The sequence below is a fragment of the Brachyhypopomus gauderio genome, chromosome 21 (genome assembly GCF_052324685.1).
Source record: "Brachyhypopomus gauderio isolate BG-103 chromosome 21, BGAUD_0.2, whole genome shotgun sequence".
Taxonomy (NCBI): domain Eukaryota; kingdom Metazoa; phylum Chordata; class Actinopteri; order Gymnotiformes; family Hypopomidae; genus Brachyhypopomus; species Brachyhypopomus gauderio.
The window spans coordinates 5,577,728-5,596,150 of record NC_135231.1 but is presented as its reverse complement, the minus strand read 5'-3'; the positions used below and the strand labels follow the sequence as shown (position 1 = coordinate 5,596,150).

Sequence of the window (18,423 nt, the reverse complement as noted above, 5' to 3'; positions counted from 1 at the left end):
TAGGCTCTACCACTCCCCTATAGGCTCTTCCACTCTCCTACAGGCTCTTCTACTCCTCTATAGACTCTTCCACTCCCCTACAGACTCTTCCACTCCCCTATAGGCTCTTCTACTCCTCTATAGGCTCTTCCACTCCCCTACAGGCTCTTCCACTCCCCTATAGGCTCTTCCACTCCCCTACAGACTCTTCCACTCCCCTATAGGCTCTTCTACTCCTCTATAGGCTCTTCCATTCCCCTACAGGCTCTTTCACTCCTCTATAAGCTCTTCCACTCTTCTACAGGCTCTTCCACTCCCCTACAGGCTCTTCCACTCCCCTACAGACTCTTCCACTCCCCTACAGGCTCTTCCACTCCCCTATAGGCTCTTCCACTCCCCTATAGGCTCTTCCACTCCCCTATAGGCTCTTCTACTCCTCTATAGGCTCTTCTACTCCTCTATAGGCTCTTCCATTCCCCTATAAGCTCTTCTACTCCTCTATAGGCTCTTCCACTCCCCTACAGACTCTTCCACTCCCCTATAGGCTCTTCTACTCCTCTATAGGCTCTTCCACTCCCCTACAGACTCTTCCACTCCCCTATAGGCTCTTCTACTCCTCTATAGGCTCTTCCACTCCCCTACAGGCTCTTCCACTCCCCTATAGGCTCTTCCACTCCCCTACAGACTCTTCCACTCCCCTATAGGCTCTTCTACTCCTCTATAGGCTCTTCCATTCCCCTACAGGCTCTTTCACTCCTCTATAAGCTCTTCCACTCTTCTACAGGCTCTTCCACTCCCCTACAGGCTCTTCCACTCCCCTACAGACTCTTCCACTCCCCTACAGGCTCTTCCACTCCCCTATAGGCTCTTCCACTCCCCTATAGGCTCTTCCACTCCCCTATAGGCTCTTCTACTCCTCTATAGGCTCTTCTACTCCTCTATAGGCTCTTCCATTCCCCTATAAGCTCTTCTACTCCTCTATAGGCTCTTCCACTCCCCTACAGACTCTTCCACTCCCCTATAGGCTCTTCTACTCCTCTATAGGCTCTTCCACTCCCCTACAGACTCTTCCACTCCCCTATAGGCTCTTCTACTCCACTATAGGCTCTTCCACTCCCCTATAGGCTCTTCTACTCCTCTATAGGCTCTTCCACTGCCCTACAGGCTCTTTCACTCCTCTATAAGCTCTTCCACTCGCCTACAGGCTCTTCCACTCCCCTACAGGCTCTTCCACTCCCTTATAGGCTCTTCCACTCCTCTTCCCAGAATAACTGTGACCCCCATTCTCATTTCTTCCCAAGGCACAGACACAGACTAATGCCTCTGAAATATGATCCAAGCGAGTGGTGAGAAAACGTGAGGTCGTAACTAAGATCCCCCTTCACGTCTTTACATTCTAGTTTATAATGTACTCGGAAGACCAAGGCTGGTTACACACAGCTACCACTCTGGACTACTAAAGTGTAGATCCATGCGTTTCATCACCCTGAAATACATTCTAATCCAGCTGGTCCTTTGTAGGAGTTTAGAGGTTGTTACTAAATTCATCTGACTAGGGTAAGTCAGCATGGGTTTCTTTTGCAGGGGTCTCGTTTGTGCTTTGTGGTTGTGAAGTGTTGGAAAGCCATTCTGACATAATGTACAGGCGTTACACACCATATCATGCTGTAGTATCTTTGAATTTAGGCAAAAAATATATATTCAGCTTGCTTTGATAGTTTCTAATGTACTGGGCAATTTCTCTCTCAGTGATAATGGGAACTTAAGATAATAACATTAAACTTCCCTACTTAAACAAGGTATTGATAATTTAACTTTAGAACAGGCTGTAAATGTACAGTACTTCTTTCCATACATTCTGTATTTCACAGAATTTCATAATGTGTTGTAAATGTGTATACATGTGTGTGTTCTGATGCCCTTCAGACCATGATGCCTGATGAGTATTTGGTAGAATGCAAAATAGATGACTATGAAGATAATTATGATGGTGATGAGGATGATGAAGAGATGAAGGATATGTATGCTTGTACAACCGGACAGCCGCAGTTCTCCCTCATTCAAGCTGGAAATAGGGACCCCTTTGGAGTCAACAGTCATTTGAAAGTAAGACCACAGGACAGGGGGATGTAATCACACATACAAAAGGAAATGGCTTCATTAGCATTCATTAAGAGGTCCTTTTAGTCTTTTTTTTTGCATTACCCAGGAAGCAATGCCAGCTGAATATATTTGAAGATTTGCTTGCGACCCATTTCTCTCATTACCTTTTGGTTTGTCCTTGTTTTGTCCTTCCTTGGTCGTTTAGGTGGAGTTCAGTGATGTTTTGGCCGAACCTGCCTCCACACACAGCTCTGAGCGTGTGTGGGTGTACAGTGGCGTTGGGTTCGAGGCAGCACGGCTCTGGAGCTACCGCTGCCTCACCACGCTGTGTGCTCTTCCACTCTCTTGCCTTTCAGGCTGTGTGTTCGCCTTCCTGGCCTGCCTGCACGTCTGGTGAGTTAGCAGAAGTAATAACCAGCAGTTTCAACTAAATCTAAACTATTTCATTTGCCTAACATAGTAGTTTCTCACATGTGTTGTGTAAGTTACTGGTCTCTTCTCCTCAGGTTCATGAGGCCTTGTGTTCAGGTGTGTCACACGTGTTTGCCCTGTGTGAGGTCTCTGTGGATGAGTGTTGTGAACATCTTCATAGTGCCACTCTGCACATCAGTGTCCCGATGCTGTGGTGGTGTTTACGTATTACACTCGCAAGACTGACACAAACCTACACACTCAAAAACATCCGCAGCCCCAATTATTAACAATACAGAATCTTTTTGTTTAGAGTTATTTAGAGTAATCCATAAACACATCTGTGTCACTTGAATGTAATGTATGTAAACTTATATAACCTGCCTAGATTTTCCTTGCCACTGTCGGCCATGGCTGGCTCATTAGGGATCTGGACCCATGCGCTTGTAAAGTTGCTTCGTGAGTTCATGTGTTGTACAAAGCGCTATATAAATGAAATGGTCTTGACTTGACTTAAAACCACACATATGGATACTCGAACTGTTGTATGCAAGCATAACCCACACGGTTTTAAATTGCTCTCATCTGTATGTTTAAGTTTTATGTTTGTATTTTATATGTATTAAATAAATGTTTCATTATTGCTACTGTACTGTCAATGCTAGTTCAGCACTGTTGATATATGGGATTTAATCTGAAATATATAAAGGTATATAATCATAAACATTTAGACAAGCTATAAAAAACTTTAAAATTTAAATTGATTCTTGAAGCATGTGCATGTGGACAGTGTAATATTAAATACTAGTGTTGTATGTTTTTTAATCATATTATTTATTTATTATTGATGGATATTTCATTTTTTAGTTTTAGCATATTTAGCATATTATTGAGGTAATGTCATGGCACACAGATGCTGATCCATTCAAGTGTAGCTAAAGCTTACATTCACAAAATACGTTTCTAAAGTAAGGTTTACACCTGCAGTCTGATCATTATTTCTTGACTTTTGCCATTTGTCTTATCTGTTGAACATTGCCAATAAACTATGCAAGACACAAACTAACAAAACTCAATTGTGTCTAGTAAAACAGATCTATAGATACAGAGTAAACAGATTTTACTTAAGCTCTATACATACCTATAAGCAGAAGATCCCATAAAAAGTAACTAATACTCAGTTCCAGGCTTTTTGCTCAGAAGTGATGCTTTTGATATACAATGATGTTTGTATGTTTACATGGGTGTCACGGTGGGCCGGTCCCAGTCCTCAGGGGAGATGCCCACACCCAGACACACCCGCACTAAGACACTCCCTCGCTCACAGTGCCCCACCTACTGACACAGCCTCTCATCTGCACACACACCTGTTCCCTATTTCTCTCCCTCTATATATATCCACAGATCCTGCCATCCAGTGCTGTGCATTCCTCAGCACCACACCACAAGAGCCTCAACGAGACGCTTGTGTTTGTCTTTCATTATGGACATTAAAGATGTGTCACCACCACCACCTTCGCCCCCTGCTGCTGCTGACCTGTTACAGAGGGATACGTATATGTCATCAGTGTAAACAGACCTTTGCCCTAAAAGGACTGGTATCAGAATATTTACAAATTCCTTCATTCTAGGATATGCCTGTGTATCATGGGCACAAATCAAATGTGTGCACACTGTGGAAAATTAATTTACAAACATTTGACATACTTTTTAATGTCTGAGCATCACAAAACAATTATCCACAAAGCTTTTAAAACCATCGTAGACCACTTTCAAATATTTCCATCCTAGGCACAATAATTGAAATGTGTTTTCTATTCATTCATTTCAATTATATGATTATCTTAGTTACAGTACCTTTCATCCAGTCAGGGGGGTCCGTTTAGTGCAGAAAGAGAACTTCTTAATGTTCCTGATGTGAATTGGAACAAACTGTTGTCTTGTGGAGTCTCTCAGGACAAGGTAATAAATATTTAATCTATACATGTCTCTGTTAGTCAGGATAATTAACAAGCAAAACGTTTCTTCCACTAGAATTATTATTATTATTAGTAGTAGTAGTATGAACCAACAATTTATGAAACAATGTGAATGAAAAACTAAGTTAATGAAATAGCAGTACAAATGTTCATGCCAGAGATTATCTGGTGACAGGTGCTCAGGTGCTGAGGATTGTGGTATGAAAATGAAAAGGGCAAAGGGCAAAGGGCATAGCTGCTCCTGTTTTAGCAGCCACTGCTGTTGAAGTGTAGAGAGAAGTGAGGGTAGGAGAGGGCAAAGCAGTGGCGTGACACCAGAATAATGATAGGATCAAACAACAAAAACCCAACAAGTTTCTTACTGGACTGTTAACAGATAAGGGTCTCATGCATTACCAAGAAAGCTGACTTTTAAAAGGTCAGATTTTTTTTTTCCACTTTTAAAAAATACAAAGATTAGCATATCTGTCTTTTTATCATACATTAGCTTATAGTGTAGACAGAAGAAATAATCATTGTGGCACATCCCCCATAATGTAGCTGATAGTAGAAGCAGTGGCAGCACATTTTCTCTAGTGGAATGCACAGCACGTCTGCCTGTAAGATGGATTAGGTCGCCGGTCCAGAGTGAGGTTGATAACTGAACAATGCTGCCCTCTTGTGGTCTGCTTGCTCTATACAACCCATATCAATATCTCATATGTCAAACTGGTGAAATTCAGAGTGTACGTTTTGAGAGTAATGGGTAAACCAAACAGGTAATCTTGCCTTATCATCAGTAGTACAAGTTGCAAACAGATGCAAACAAATCAAACACCAGCAAAATATGCATTTAAACTTTTATACCAAACCAAGGTGTCATAAGTAACAATGCCAACCTGTGCCTCTGAGACAAAATCACAACACAAGGTCATCACTCGTCATGACCTTGATTAACCACGTTGTACTGTACTGCCACAGAGCAGCTGTGCCTTCCTCAGTCTTGTCTATGCTCATTTGCCTTCAAAACCGCATTATTTCTTTTAGGTACACTTTCTGAGAACATTTGAAGGAACTTGGCAGGGAGGTTGTTTCAAATATCTTGGAGAACTGAACACATATCTTCAGTGGATGTAGGATTGCTCAAATCTTATCTCTTCGTGTTATCATAGACAAGATTTGGATGATGTTGAGATCAGGGCTCTGTGGGGGGCATATCATCACTTCTAGGACTCCTTGTTATTTTTTATGCTAAAGATTATTTTTATATATAAAAAGATATATTTTTCTTTTGGGCATTTTGGGTCATTCTCAGGCTGCAGAATAAATTTGGAGCCAATCAGATGCCTCTATGATGGTATAATGGTATATGAACCTGTAGATCTCAGCATTGGCGACCATTAATCCTGACCAAATCCCAACTTCATTTGCTAAAATCCAGTCCAAAACATGCAAGGAATCTCCACTATTCGCCAAGGTTGAACCATCACTCATTATTGTAGTGCTCTCCAGCCCTACGGCCAACAAACCTCCTTCTGTTATGTCCAGACTTCTGGCCAGACGTCTCAAACAGTAGATGGGTGTACTGGATCCCACTGGTTTCTGTCAGTACTGAGCTGATCGCACTGCTGGACACATGGACGTAGTTTTGATTTCATAAGTGGGGGGGACACAACCTGGGGTGGCGAACTGTTGAGCGGGGGGGGGGGGGGGGGGGGGGTTGAATGAAAATTGTTGAGCGCTGTGAACAAAAATTGTTGAGCGGGGGGGGGGGGGGGGGGGCTCGGAGCTGCATGATCCTAGTGCTAGATTTGTCGCTATTTGGATATTGTTTTTTTAACCGTTAAAAAGTGGGGGGGACATGACTTCGTCGCTACTTAAATATTTGGTTTTAACTGTAAAAACTGGGGGGGACCAAAACCGGCTTTTGAAAAAGTGGGGGGGACATGTCCCCCCCGTCCCCCCCCAAAACTACGTCCGTGGCTGGACATATTTCAAATGCAAATATGCATTATGTGTCTTTCATCTGCTGCATTAAATTTCCTTGGCCAACCATTGCGTATATGGTCCTCAATGTTGCCTGTTTCTTTGTGCTTTTTCAAAAGAGCTTGTACATCTTCAAACCCCAGTTTGCTTTGGCATCTTTGCTTCGGAGACACCTTGCTGATTCAGTAGAACTACCTTGTGTCTTGTTGTCTCTTCCTACAGCATATGGCCTGTGACAATATGTCACAACCTCATCTTTGTAGAAGAGTTTGGATGCTTCACACAGATTTAAGATGGCTACTCAGGTGTTTCAACCTACAGATGAAATGAGTATCATTAGCATGTATAGGTATATTTGGTTAATCATACACTGGACACTGAGCATTCTACAAAACCCCTTACTCTGTACAAGTGAACCTATGAGAATTGATGCTGTTTTGAAGGGTGATCACATCATATTAGGGTTGCCACGGTTGTCCCGGTTTTTACGTCGCTGTCCCGGTTTTCCTTCTTTTTAATATTCGATCCCGGCAAAAAAATCATTTAATGTCCCGGTTTTCACTAGGTTAGTTCAAACGACTATTTAGACTGTTTATACACACTTAAAATCCGTCTTTTTTCTCGCTGTGTCCATTTTACACCCTCCCCCGGTAACATTTTACGTGGAGGTGGCGAGTGTAAATTGTTGGGGGGGGTGGGGGGGGCGTAAAATGGACACAAATTAAGTATTATATCGCCGGTGGTTGGCGCCAGAGCGAATTAGTAACTCATTGAATCATAGATATGGATCAGAGGTAAATAAACTAGATTTTATTTTCAGCGTGAGATATCGGAAGTGTGGCGTGAGAGCGTGTAAAGACAGTCAAATGCATGTGTCTCACGTCTCACGCTCAATGCGTGAGAGTTGGCAACCCTGTTGGTTTAGATTTCTCTTTATTCTCTTTTTCTTTGCGTTTTGTTAATTTAAAATAATATACTATTAATTCTATTTTTGAAGGCATTATTACTTTACAGCATTTTCCGGCACATGCCTAAAACTTTAGATAACGCACACACACGCGCGCGCACACAAAAACCCTTTACGCCTATCGACATATTAGAGATAACCTATATTGAAACAATCATATTTGACTCGGATTTTCACTCAGAAAAAAGAAGCTGAAACTATTTGTTTTTTTATTAAAATAATAGTTGAAAGAAGATTCTAGTACTGACGTAATGTAGCCAGGGCCTAGCTAAATTCAGCCAGGCTGCGTCCACCCGGGTCGCCAACCTTCATCCAGCCAATCAGCGACGTCCGTGAATCAGAGCGGACGCGCTGCCATCCGTTGACGTCACGCCGCGTCCGCTGTGATTGGCTGCGCCGAGCTGGCTGGCTGAGTGATGAAGTGCGGAAGAATCAAGGGGGAATTCCTGAGAAATACACTTACTTGCTCAGATTCTCCCTAAATGTAGGTAGAAGATTCCGTTAGCTGGGGTAATTAGACCGAAGATGGTGACGATAGGCCAACTGGCGACTGGTTGTTAACCACGGCTTGAAGCGTAACGGCGTTGTTTTTCGTACACCTCAACAAGTCTTCCGGACTCGGGAGGAAAACGTTAAGCTAGCTTTCTGTTTGGCTAGCTAGCTTAGCTGGTTAGTGAGAAAGTGACTTGAATCACGCGTGAGGACATTAAGGTGAGGGTACACTTCTCTTTTGGTGCTGTGTTATGTATGTATGTATCGATCTATCTATCTGTCTGTTTATGTATGCTTCTGTCTATCTTTGTTTTCAGATGCTAGCTCTGTTTTGCCCCATTGCAAAAAAAATTTCCAGTGTCTGCCATTATTATTCTTCATTAACGTTAACTAGCTAGAGAACAGCTAGATACTGATACCTGTACTGTTGACATACTAGTTAGAGAACAGCTAGATACAGACATGTACTGTTGACATACTAGCTAGAGAACAGCTAGATACAGATACATGTACTGTTGACACACTAGCTAGAGAACAGCTAGATACATGTACTGTTGACACACTAGCTAGATAACAGCTAGATACAGATACATGTACTGTTGACACACTAGCTAGAGAACAGCTAGATACAGATACATGTACTGTTGACACACTAGCTAGAGAACAGCTAGATACAGATACATGTACTGTTGACACACTAGCTAGAGAACAGCTAGATACTGATACATGTACTGTTGACACACTAGCTAGAGAACAGCTAGATACAGATACATGTACTGTTGACACACTAGCTAGAGAACAGCTAGATACAGATACATGTACTGTTGACACACTAGCTAGAGAACAGCTAGATACTGATACATGTACTGTTGACACACTAGCTAGAGAACAGCTAGATACTGATACATGTACTGTTGACACACTAGCTAGAGAACAGCTAGATACAGATACATGTACTGTTGACACACTAGCTAGAGAACAGCTAGATACAGATACATGTACTGTTGACACACTAGCTAGAGAACAGCTAGATACTGATACATGTACTGTTGACACACTAGCTAGAGAACAGCTAGATACAGATACATGTACTGTTGACACACTAGCTAGAGAACAGCTAGATACTAATACATGTACTGTTGACACTTGCTAGATACAGATACATGTACTGTTGACATACTAGCTAGAGAACAGCTAGATACTGATACATGTACTGTTGACACTAGCTAGACAACAGCTAGATACTGATACATGTACTGTTGACACTAGCTAGACAACAGCTAGATACTGATACATGTACTGTTGACACTAGCTAGACAACAGCTAGATACTGATACATGTACTGTTGACACTAGCTAGACAACAGCTAGATACTAATACATGTACTGTTGACATACTAGCTAGAGAACAGCTAGATACTGATACCTGTACTGTTGACACTAGCTAGAGAACAGCTAGATACAGATACATGTACTGTTGACACTAGCTAGAGAACAGCTAGATACAGATACATGTACTGTTGACACACTAGCTAGAGAACAGCTAGATACATGTACTGTTGACACACTAGCTAGAGAACAGCTAGATACATGTACTGTTGACACATTAGCTAGATACAGATACATGTACTGTTGACACACTAGCTAGAGAACAGCTAGATACATGTACTGTTGACTAGCTAGAGAACAGCTAGATACAGATACATATACTGTTGACACACTAGCTAGAGAACAGCTAGATACAGATACATATACTGTTGACACACTAGCTAGAGAACAGCTAGATACATGTACTGTTGACACACTAGCTAGAGAACAGCTAGATACATGTACTGTTGACACACTAGCTAGAGAACAGCTAGATACATGTACTGTTGATACACTAGCTAGAGAACAGCTAGATACTGATACATGTACTGTTGACACATTAGCTAGATACAGATACATGTACTGTTGACACACTAGCTAGAGAACAGCTAGATACATGTACTGTTGACTAGCTAGAGAACAGCTACATACCTGTACTGTTGACACTAATTAGAGAACAGCTAGATACATGTACTGTTGACACAATAACTAGGTAGTTAGTCAATTAATTAGGATATTTAGCTCTCTATTTAGTTGAAAATCTAACATATCTGAAGTTTAGGAAGGAGTGTGAGAAATATAATGATGGTAGTTGTGAATACGTAGGAAGAAAAACAAAAGTATTTTAAAAACGTGTGTACATAAATTATCCTTAATTATACTTTGATATGTTGCAGTCACTGGAAAGGTTTCTGGTAGCTTGCTAGATAATTAATTAATAGATAATAAATAACTGTCACAACAAAAATTATTTTATTTATTAATTACTGCTGTTGTCATTGCACTTAACAGTAGGGGGAAATCTAGCACTGTGGCAGTGTCGGGTAATAGTTGGTGTTTGGTGAATGGTTTGTGTCATAGGTCATGGTTCAGCCCCAGCCTCACGGGGACAGTGCCTTACAGTGGGAGATGACTGGAGAAGAGACTATAGGTGCTGCCAATCAAGGCTCACTTATGGCTAGTTCCCAAGAATCACTAAGGGTACCACCCGAATTGGCTGGAAACGAGGTGGTCCATAGACTTCTGGCAGACAACAACCAGTTACGAGGTAAAGTAAACTGTACACAGCTCATAGTACATAGATTTTTTTTCAGCTTCCGGCCATTTTACTTGTGATTATGAGAAATAATCTCTTTATTTTACAGAGGCACTAAAGCGCAGTAACGACGCCCTGAAAGAACGCTGTGAGGAGATGGAGGGATGGCAGCGGAGGTCAAGGGATGAGCGGGAGTTTCTGGCCTGTAGGTTTCGTGAGGCACGGGCTTTAGTAGAACGACTGGCTCAGGAGAACCAGACCCTGTTGGGCAAAGTCAAGCACACCACCAGCCAATCAACAGCTCAAACTGTTGGCACCACAGAGACCAGAACTCAAGATCAGAACCAAATGGCTACCAGTACAGAGAGAAATGAACTGACTGATTCTGCCCAAGTAGGTCTATAAAGACATTTTCAGAAGTCTGCCTTGAATGGATTCATCCAGTAATTTAAGAGCATTACCTTTTCATATAAACTTTAGATTTGTTAAATTCATTTTTATGTATTTAATTCTCCAGGCTTTAGATGAACCTACTGACAAAGACACAGCAGGAGACACTGACACACAGCCAATGCCTCGAAGTTTGGTAAAACACACTCTTCTAAATGCTATAAAGTCTTTTAAAAATTTTGTGAGTGTGTGTGAGTGTGTGTGTGAGTGTGTGTGTGAGTGTGTGTGTGTGTGTGTGTGTGTGTGTGTGTGTGTGTGTGTGTGAGTGTGTGTGAGAGAGGCACATGTCCTGAAAAAGATATAAAAACAAATGTGTGTGTGTGTGTGTGTGTGTGTGTGTGTGTGTGTGTTTAGGCATCTAGTAGGAATAACTCCGTCAGTAGTTACCCTGCCAGTATATATGACAGCCTGCCCTGTGCTGAGGCAGAGTGCAGGGGCGGTCAGGTGAGCCCCTCACCAACCTGCCCACCTCTAAACTGGGACGGCTGCAGCCACAATGTCACAGTGAAGCTCGGTTTTGCTTTAGGCTGCTGCCTGTTCCTCTTTCTTTTGCATTTTATAGAAGGTTTTGCTGACTGCCTGTACTGTTTCCTTACCACTCTTGGAGATCTATTTCCCTGCAGAGTTTAGTTCCAGTTCTGATCCATTCTGATTAGTTGGCTCAACAGTATTTGACAACAGAACTTTGCAGGATAGAATCCCACTCCCTGTACCCCAAATGCCAAGTCATCATGCTGGGTTTTGTTTTTACTTTTCTTTATTACTTCGGCGACTGAGAGGATTTCTGGTAATCAGAGTCTGGAGGTTCTTTGGCTTCATTGCTACATTTACAGCCACCCACACTGCATGCGGAGGCTTGGTAGATGGTTCGGTGCAGTGCATGTGTCCTCCACGTTCCTGCCGGTGTAGCGGTTCCCTCACACACACCGACGGACCAAAGCACACGCGCTCGTAAAAGGAGGAGCTGCTCTGTGTACACGTTGGCTTGAGAGAAGGAGGCACGTCTGGTGTTGCTGAATCGATGCTGTCCTTCGTTCCTCAGCCTAGCGAAGGATCTAACGAGTTCTTGAGGCTGCTGAAGAGTCATAAAGAAAAGCTGGAGGAGGGCATGAGGGAGCTGAGGAGGAAGAACGGCGACCTGGAGAGGGAGAAGGCGGAGATGCAGAAGGAGAGGGAGGAGCTTCGTCATCAAGTGACGCAGCTCAATCAGGTAAGTCTTCCTCAACGGCAAACACAGTTATCAGGTCGCTTTCACAACGAGTCAGTCAAGCTGTGCCTCTAAATTTGGAACGCACTTGTCTTAAAAGATATTGGAAGTGTGCTGGAAAAAACGCTTTGTCTGGTTTTTCTTTTTTTAGAGTGCTGTTGTAACAGAGGAGACCGTTCAGAAAAATGCGTTTATGGTTCCCATAGAAAGGTAATGTCCTTCTTCTATTCTCCCACCTCTTACTCTGCGTGCTCCTTCAGAGACTGCAAAGCAGTGAGGACTTCATTACACAAGCTCTAGACAGCATGTGTTCACCATGCCATAGAATGGCATCTCTTTGCTTTGCTCATGTTTACTGATCTGGGCACTTTGCTGTTGACCTTTCACTGATTTGAAAATCCTCTTGACCCTATGCCTCACGTGTCCGCTTAGCTCACACCTGGGTAAACTAACCGAGCAGCTTCAAGCCACACAAAGCAGGTGAGGGGAGTGGTGTTTCACTGTGTGTGTGCATGTACGCTACTTCCTGACCCCTCGTTCAGTCACCCGTGGTGTCCCGAGAGCATGTTGTGTAGAGTCATCGTTGGTTTGAAACACTTTTCAAATGAGGAAGATTCATTCCTGGAAAGAGAAGTGGACTGTGTCTTCCAAATCACATGTTCTCCGTGTGATCTGTGGTGTAGGTACAAAGAGCTCCAGGAAAAGCTGAACGTTCTCCAGCAAAACTCGATTCAGAGGGACAGGACCGAGGCTCTACTCAAGCAGAAAGACAAGGACTATGTTCAGGTACTCACACTCTCCAGGTTGGGAGTCCATACCTCAAGTGGAGGAGTTCAAGTATCTCGGGCTCTTGATCATGAGTGAGGGGAGGATGGAACGGAGGGCAGAGGTCAGACAGTTGAGGTGGTTGGGGCATCTGGTCCGGATGCCCCCTTTGTGCCTCCCTGGTGAGGAATCTCCAGCATGTCTGACTGGGAGGAGACCCCGGGGAAGACCCATGACACGCTGGAGAGATTAAATCTCTCTGCTGTCCCGTAGGCTTGCACTGAATATTTGAGTAAAGAAAACAGAACAGAGCTGCTGTGTTAGCAGTCGTTACATCTTATCAGTGCCCCCCTTGACACACACAAACACATACTCTGTCTCCTGTCACACACGCTGTATCTCTCTTGCGTCATGTGCTGTATCTTTCTTGCTCCGATTTTATAAAAACCCAACCGTGAAGTGAGACACTCTTTGTGACTGCAGCAAACACGAAGGCTGTGGTAGTATTTAAGTGTTGGAGAAAGACCTAAGGACAGCCGTTTGCAGACATTATTCTGCTAAACTGTCAAGAGGGGTTATGTCTGCAAGGAGTTACAGTACTGGGGAAGAGCAAATTATAAATATATACACTACCAGTCAGAAGTGTGGACACACCTGACTAAATGTATGTTCTTAATAGTAATGGGCATTTTAATCTAATGGATTATGCTTCCATTTTTTGTAAGACAAATATTATTTGGGAAAGGTGTTATATATGAATTCATTCCCTGGACTGGATAAGCAGTTGTTACTATTCAGGTCTGTGACCCCCACACCCTCCTTTTAAAAAAAATATTTTTTTTTTTTTTTTTTTTTTTTATATATCTGTGCAGCTGACTAAGGACATCGAGGCCATGCGGGCGCAGGTGACGTCTCTTGTGGGCGAGCTGCAGGAGCGACAGACCTCCCTTATCAAATGTGAAGAGGAGAAAACTCGCCTGGAGGCCAAGTGAGCTGCACTTGTTTGCATGTTGTTTTTCGCCTGGGCCGTCGTGGGGGGGGCAGGCAAAGCAGCCTGGATTTGAGGGCATCTGAGCGTGTTCCTGCCTTCCCCCTCAGGCTGGGCACCAAGACGGAGGACCTGCAGACCCTGGAGCGGGAGATGGAGCAGCAGAAGAAGCAGCACTGTGTGACCGTGGACAAGTTCCTGCTGCAGACGCAGAACCTGGAGGCGGCACTCAAGAACGAGCGGCTCCTCATCGTGGAGGAGAAGTAAGGCCCCCGGCCCAGAGAGCCCGAGCCCGCCCCCCGGCACGGCCGGACCCAGCAGGGCTCCTTCTCGCTTCCAACCGCCTTGAAGTGAAGAACCTTAACCACTCCCTCTTCCTTGCTTACAGGCGGAAGCTGGCCCAGCTGCAGCACGCATACACCTGTCTGTTTCAGGACTACGACAACAAGCTGAAGAATGAAAAGCAAGCCGGTTCAAGGGTGCATGACGCCTGCTTTTGGCCCTGGGGGTGTCCCCATTTCTTTCGCCTCATATTTTGACATGCTCTAAAGGAAACGCGTTGGGAGAAAATAGGTGTTTTGACATGTGCGTCAGGAGGCGGTGGAGAGGTGTCTAATCCCTTCGTCTACACGTGCACGTGCGCCTGTGTTTGGCAGGGTGGGGAAACGGAGACTCTCACCACCAGGCTGGAGGAGGCTGAGAAGGCTCTGGCGTTGAAACAGGCTCACATTGACAAACTGAAGGAGGAGGTGGAGCAGCAGAGGGTGCTGCAGGAGACCATCCAGGTGCTCACGGCACAGGTGAGCACCACCCACATCTCCAGCGTGGCCCGCTCGCCCACCCACACGGACCCTTCCCCTCAGCTCACGCCTCCAGCAGGGAATCGTCCGTGGCGGTTGATCTTTTGGAGTTAGCTTGGTGTTTGTACGGATTACTGGAGAACTGGGAAAGAAAACACGGATGCAGCTGTTTAAATTTAAAAGTTCACGTATCGCTTTATCTGCCGGTACAAAGAGCTAAAGATGTCAGAACCTTAGAATAGATTAAGCTAAGGGTAGCGCATGGTGTCACTAGGTCCTGGCCAAAGTTAATTAAAAGTGCTGTGTCTTAAGCATGCATGCGGGTTTTCTGTAGACCAGCTAATGAAGGTCTTCAAGAAAGAGCGCTGGATTACTGCAGTTGCATGTTTGATGAGGGCTGCAACAGGAAACTCACAAGGACGAGGAGTATTATACATACGATTCGCTTGATGTGAAGGGTGCAGACTGTTCAGAGGAAAGAGGCTGTATATTTTACTAGTTAGCAGTGAAGCTTAAATAAGAGCCAGCAAAGTTGAGTTCAGGTTTGAATATTGTGCAGTAGGGGAAAATCCATCCAGCAAATGCCCTTGGACAGGTGCTCGTACTGACGGCACGAACAAATGTCCCTTTTGTGACTTGCATCCTGTTTAAAAATGTCATGCAGATTAAGAGGGAGACTGTGATTGACTACGTGTGTTACTGGAATGATGACAAGTTTAGCATAGACTCTTGGATGTATGTGTGGTCGAGCATTGTGGTTGAAGAGCTTCTTGAACTAGTGTATTTACAGTGAGCCTACAGGCTGTGTGGTCTGGTTACCAGTAAACAGGTCAGGTTAGGGGTTGTGACGTTCAGGTGTATTTCCTCTGTTTTACAGCCTTTCATGTAGTCATTTTTCTCTTCTTCTTTCCACCAGTATATATTGTTCTACAATACTTTATCACACACGAATTATAAAATGGGCTAAAATCCAAAATTATTATGCAAAATAATTTTTTTATTTTACTGTATTTAAAACAAAAGTAGAACATGTTTACTGTTGAGGCTGGTAAAGCAAGATGCTAGTAATTTCACGGTCTTGGTTATGAGTTCCAGTGAGTACACACACCACCATACTGATTAATATGGAAATTATACATGTAAATGTATTAAATGTCTCATGTGGTCCAGAAATAGTGTTGTGGTTTGCAGCACTGTAGAAGTTTTCCGATAGATGCGTTTTATAGTGCTTCCCCGCATATTCCCATACGAGAATAGCAGCCACTTTATGGCAGTTTATTGTCATATGTGGCAGCCAGAGGTGGGTACGAACGCGTTACACATACTCCGTTACATTTACTCAAGTAGATTTTGGACAAAAATGTACTTGTAAGAGTAGTTTTAATATGAAAGACTTCTACTTTTACTTGAGTAAATATGTGGTGAGAAAAACGCGACTTTTACTCCGTTACAATCGGATTTGCGCCGTGCGCTACCGTTACTTTAGTTTTGTAAATAATTAGTCTTTTCACTGAGAAGACTGACCAATGTCTCGTCACCTGAGTATGAGTGACCAATCAAATGAAGCCGGTCAGTCACGTGATCACATACGCAAACTTTCTCCACCATAGCAAGAAAGTGACAGAAAAACCTACCAAGCATCCCAGACCTCACATACAGCCAATGTTTACATTACAAACGTGTAAAAAGTACAGTTATATAATGTGCTGTCAGTTGTGTCTGCCAAACGTGTGGACACTTCAGCCTACAAGAACTCAACATCAAATATGAGGAAACATGATGCAATAAGTTTGCTGTATGTATAATTTTGTGAAATGCTATCTCTGAGGCATAACGTTTGTATGATGTAATTATTAAATGTAACGCAGTGCAATACTAAAAACCAGTACACACTCTGATTGTACACACTGGCATAATATGATTAAGTCTGCTACAAATTGATTCAGTTGGCGTCGATTTGTAGCTACACATATTGGCTGACAGTCTCATCAGTTAGTGCCTTTGTGGAACACATTAAAGTTACACAGGCCTAATAATTAGGAACAAACAAAAATACATATTATTTATAATATATATTTTTTATATATTATATTTATTTATAATCAATTATTTTTGTTATCATTAAAAGTCATTGTTTCCCGTAATTCAATTTCCCATTATGTAATTTATTGACGCGAGACAGTATTCATGCATTTACTCACTACTTGAGTAGCTTTTAATCAAAGTACTTTTTTACTTTTACTCAAGTAAATTTTTGGATGCGTACTTTTACTTGAGTAACATTTGGTTCAAGTAACAGTACTTTTACTTGAGTAAAATTGTTGAATACTCTACCCACCTCTGGTGGCAGCCATGTCTATTTCCATCTATTCCAAGTTTTAATTTATAGATTATTGGACTAACGTTTAGCAAACAGGCAATTCTCCACAAGGTGTCACGGTGGTGCTTAACATCCATGACACTGTGCTGTTGTGTTAAGACACTACGAATACAGCTAAACTGTCTAAACTTGGTTTATAGGTTGGTTGACTGACTGGTCTCTTCGTTAGTTGTGTGCCCCCCTCCCCCAAATACACCTGGACACTGATTTTTCTAGTTCATTTAATTCACTTTGTGTGCACAAGCCAGCTTGCATTATTTAATGGTTAACTAGAGACCCATTTGAAAACTCAGGCCAACACGTGCGCTTCCCCACGTGCGCTTCCCCACGTGCACTTGTTCTCTTTCTCAGGCGGAAATCTACAAGATGGACTTCCAGGCAGAGAGGGAGGCCAGAGAGAAGCTCCACCAGAAGAAGGAGGAGCTTCAGGAGAAGCTGAACCAAGCGATGACTGACATCAACCTCCTCAAGCAGGAGAAGATGCAGCAGAGGCACACGGACAACTACAGAGGGGTCGTCCTGCCTCCACCAGGTACCTCCGTCACCTCTGTCCACACGTGCAATAGAAATGTTTGTGCCTCTATCTGGTCCCTGACTGTCTGTCTGCTCTATAACAGCGCCGTTCCAGGGGCCGGTGATGCCACAGCCGAACCGGCACCCCCCCGAGGTACAGCCGGATTACCGGTGCCCCAAGTGTCAGTACCTGGCGCCGGACATGGACACCCTGCAGATTCACGTGATGGACTGTATCCAGTGAGAGGAGGGGCGGCTTGTCCTGCCGTCGGGTCATCAGTGTTGTTCAGAGGCACGGTGCTGTCAAAACAGCTAACTTCATGGAAGCGGTCGGGACAAAATGACAACAAAAAAAAAAACATTTGAGAAACACTCGAACAAAAATGGGTGAAGTTATCGATCCGTGGCATGTAAACGTTGGTCCACGCAACCAAGCAGCGGCAAAAGATACTCAGAAGTTCAGACGGAAATTTTCATTTGAAGGAAACAAAACTGTCAAGTGCTCAATTTAGATTGTAGTAGTTATCTGTTAGGAAAAGGATCTGTACCCCCATCTTGTTGACAGCATAATGTAATGTACTGCACAAGTGAATGTGTTTTTGCTGTACAGCATACGTCTCTCAGTGAATGTTCCCTTTATAAATGTGTTATTTGTTCCCCTCAGCTTATGGGTCATTTGGGGATTCATGCCTGTCTGTGTTAATATTGCTATTGCCTGAAAACACATTAACAAAAATACTTTGTACAGACTATTGTTATGGAGAGATTTAAAGAATAAAAAAAACACACACACCGACATCCT

General features: G+C 43.3%; 2 protein-coding genes across 4 annotated transcripts; both read left to right on the top strand.

Annotated features, from left to right (window-relative positions):
• The first annotated feature begins 1,908 nt into the window (after window positions 1–1,908).
• cav4b (caveolin 4b) lies at window positions 1,909–2,739 on the top strand. Its single transcript, XM_076983711.1, has 3 exons — window positions 1,909–2,085; window positions 2,288–2,475; window positions 2,589–2,739. Exons 1-3 carry the CDS (start codon window positions 1,909–1,911, stop codon window positions 2,737–2,739), a joined length of 516 nt encoding a protein of 171 aa, XP_076839826.1.
• A 5,055-nt stretch (window positions 2,740–7,794) lies between these two features.
• ikbkg (inhibitor of nuclear factor kappa B kinase regulatory subunit gamma) lies at window positions 7,795–18,417 on the top strand. Of its 3 annotated transcripts, XM_076983922.1 has the most exons (15): window positions 7,795–8,115; window positions 10,344–10,530; window positions 10,628–10,911; window positions 11,036–11,104; window positions 11,323–11,412; window positions 12,011–12,178; window positions 12,327–12,385; window positions 12,608–12,655; window positions 12,859–12,961; window positions 13,813–13,928; window positions 14,039–14,191; window positions 14,317–14,407; window positions 14,585–14,728; window positions 17,460–17,640; window positions 17,726–18,417. In XM_076983922.1, exons 2-15 carry the CDS (start codon window positions 10,347–10,349, stop codon window positions 17,863–17,865), a joined length of 1,830 nt encoding a protein of 609 aa, XP_076840037.1. In that variant the 5' UTR covers window positions 7,795–8,115; window positions 10,344–10,346; the 3' UTR covers window positions 17,866–18,417. The 3 variants fall into 3 exon arrangements, with proteins under 3 accessions (XP_076840037.1, XP_076840039.1, XP_076840038.1); XM_076983924.1 differs by lacking the exon at window positions 11,323–11,412 and having other exon boundaries at window positions 7,796–8,115; XM_076983923.1 differs by lacking the exon at window positions 12,608–12,655 and having other exon boundaries at window positions 7,796–8,115.
• Window positions 18,418–18,423: the final 6 nt, after the last annotated feature.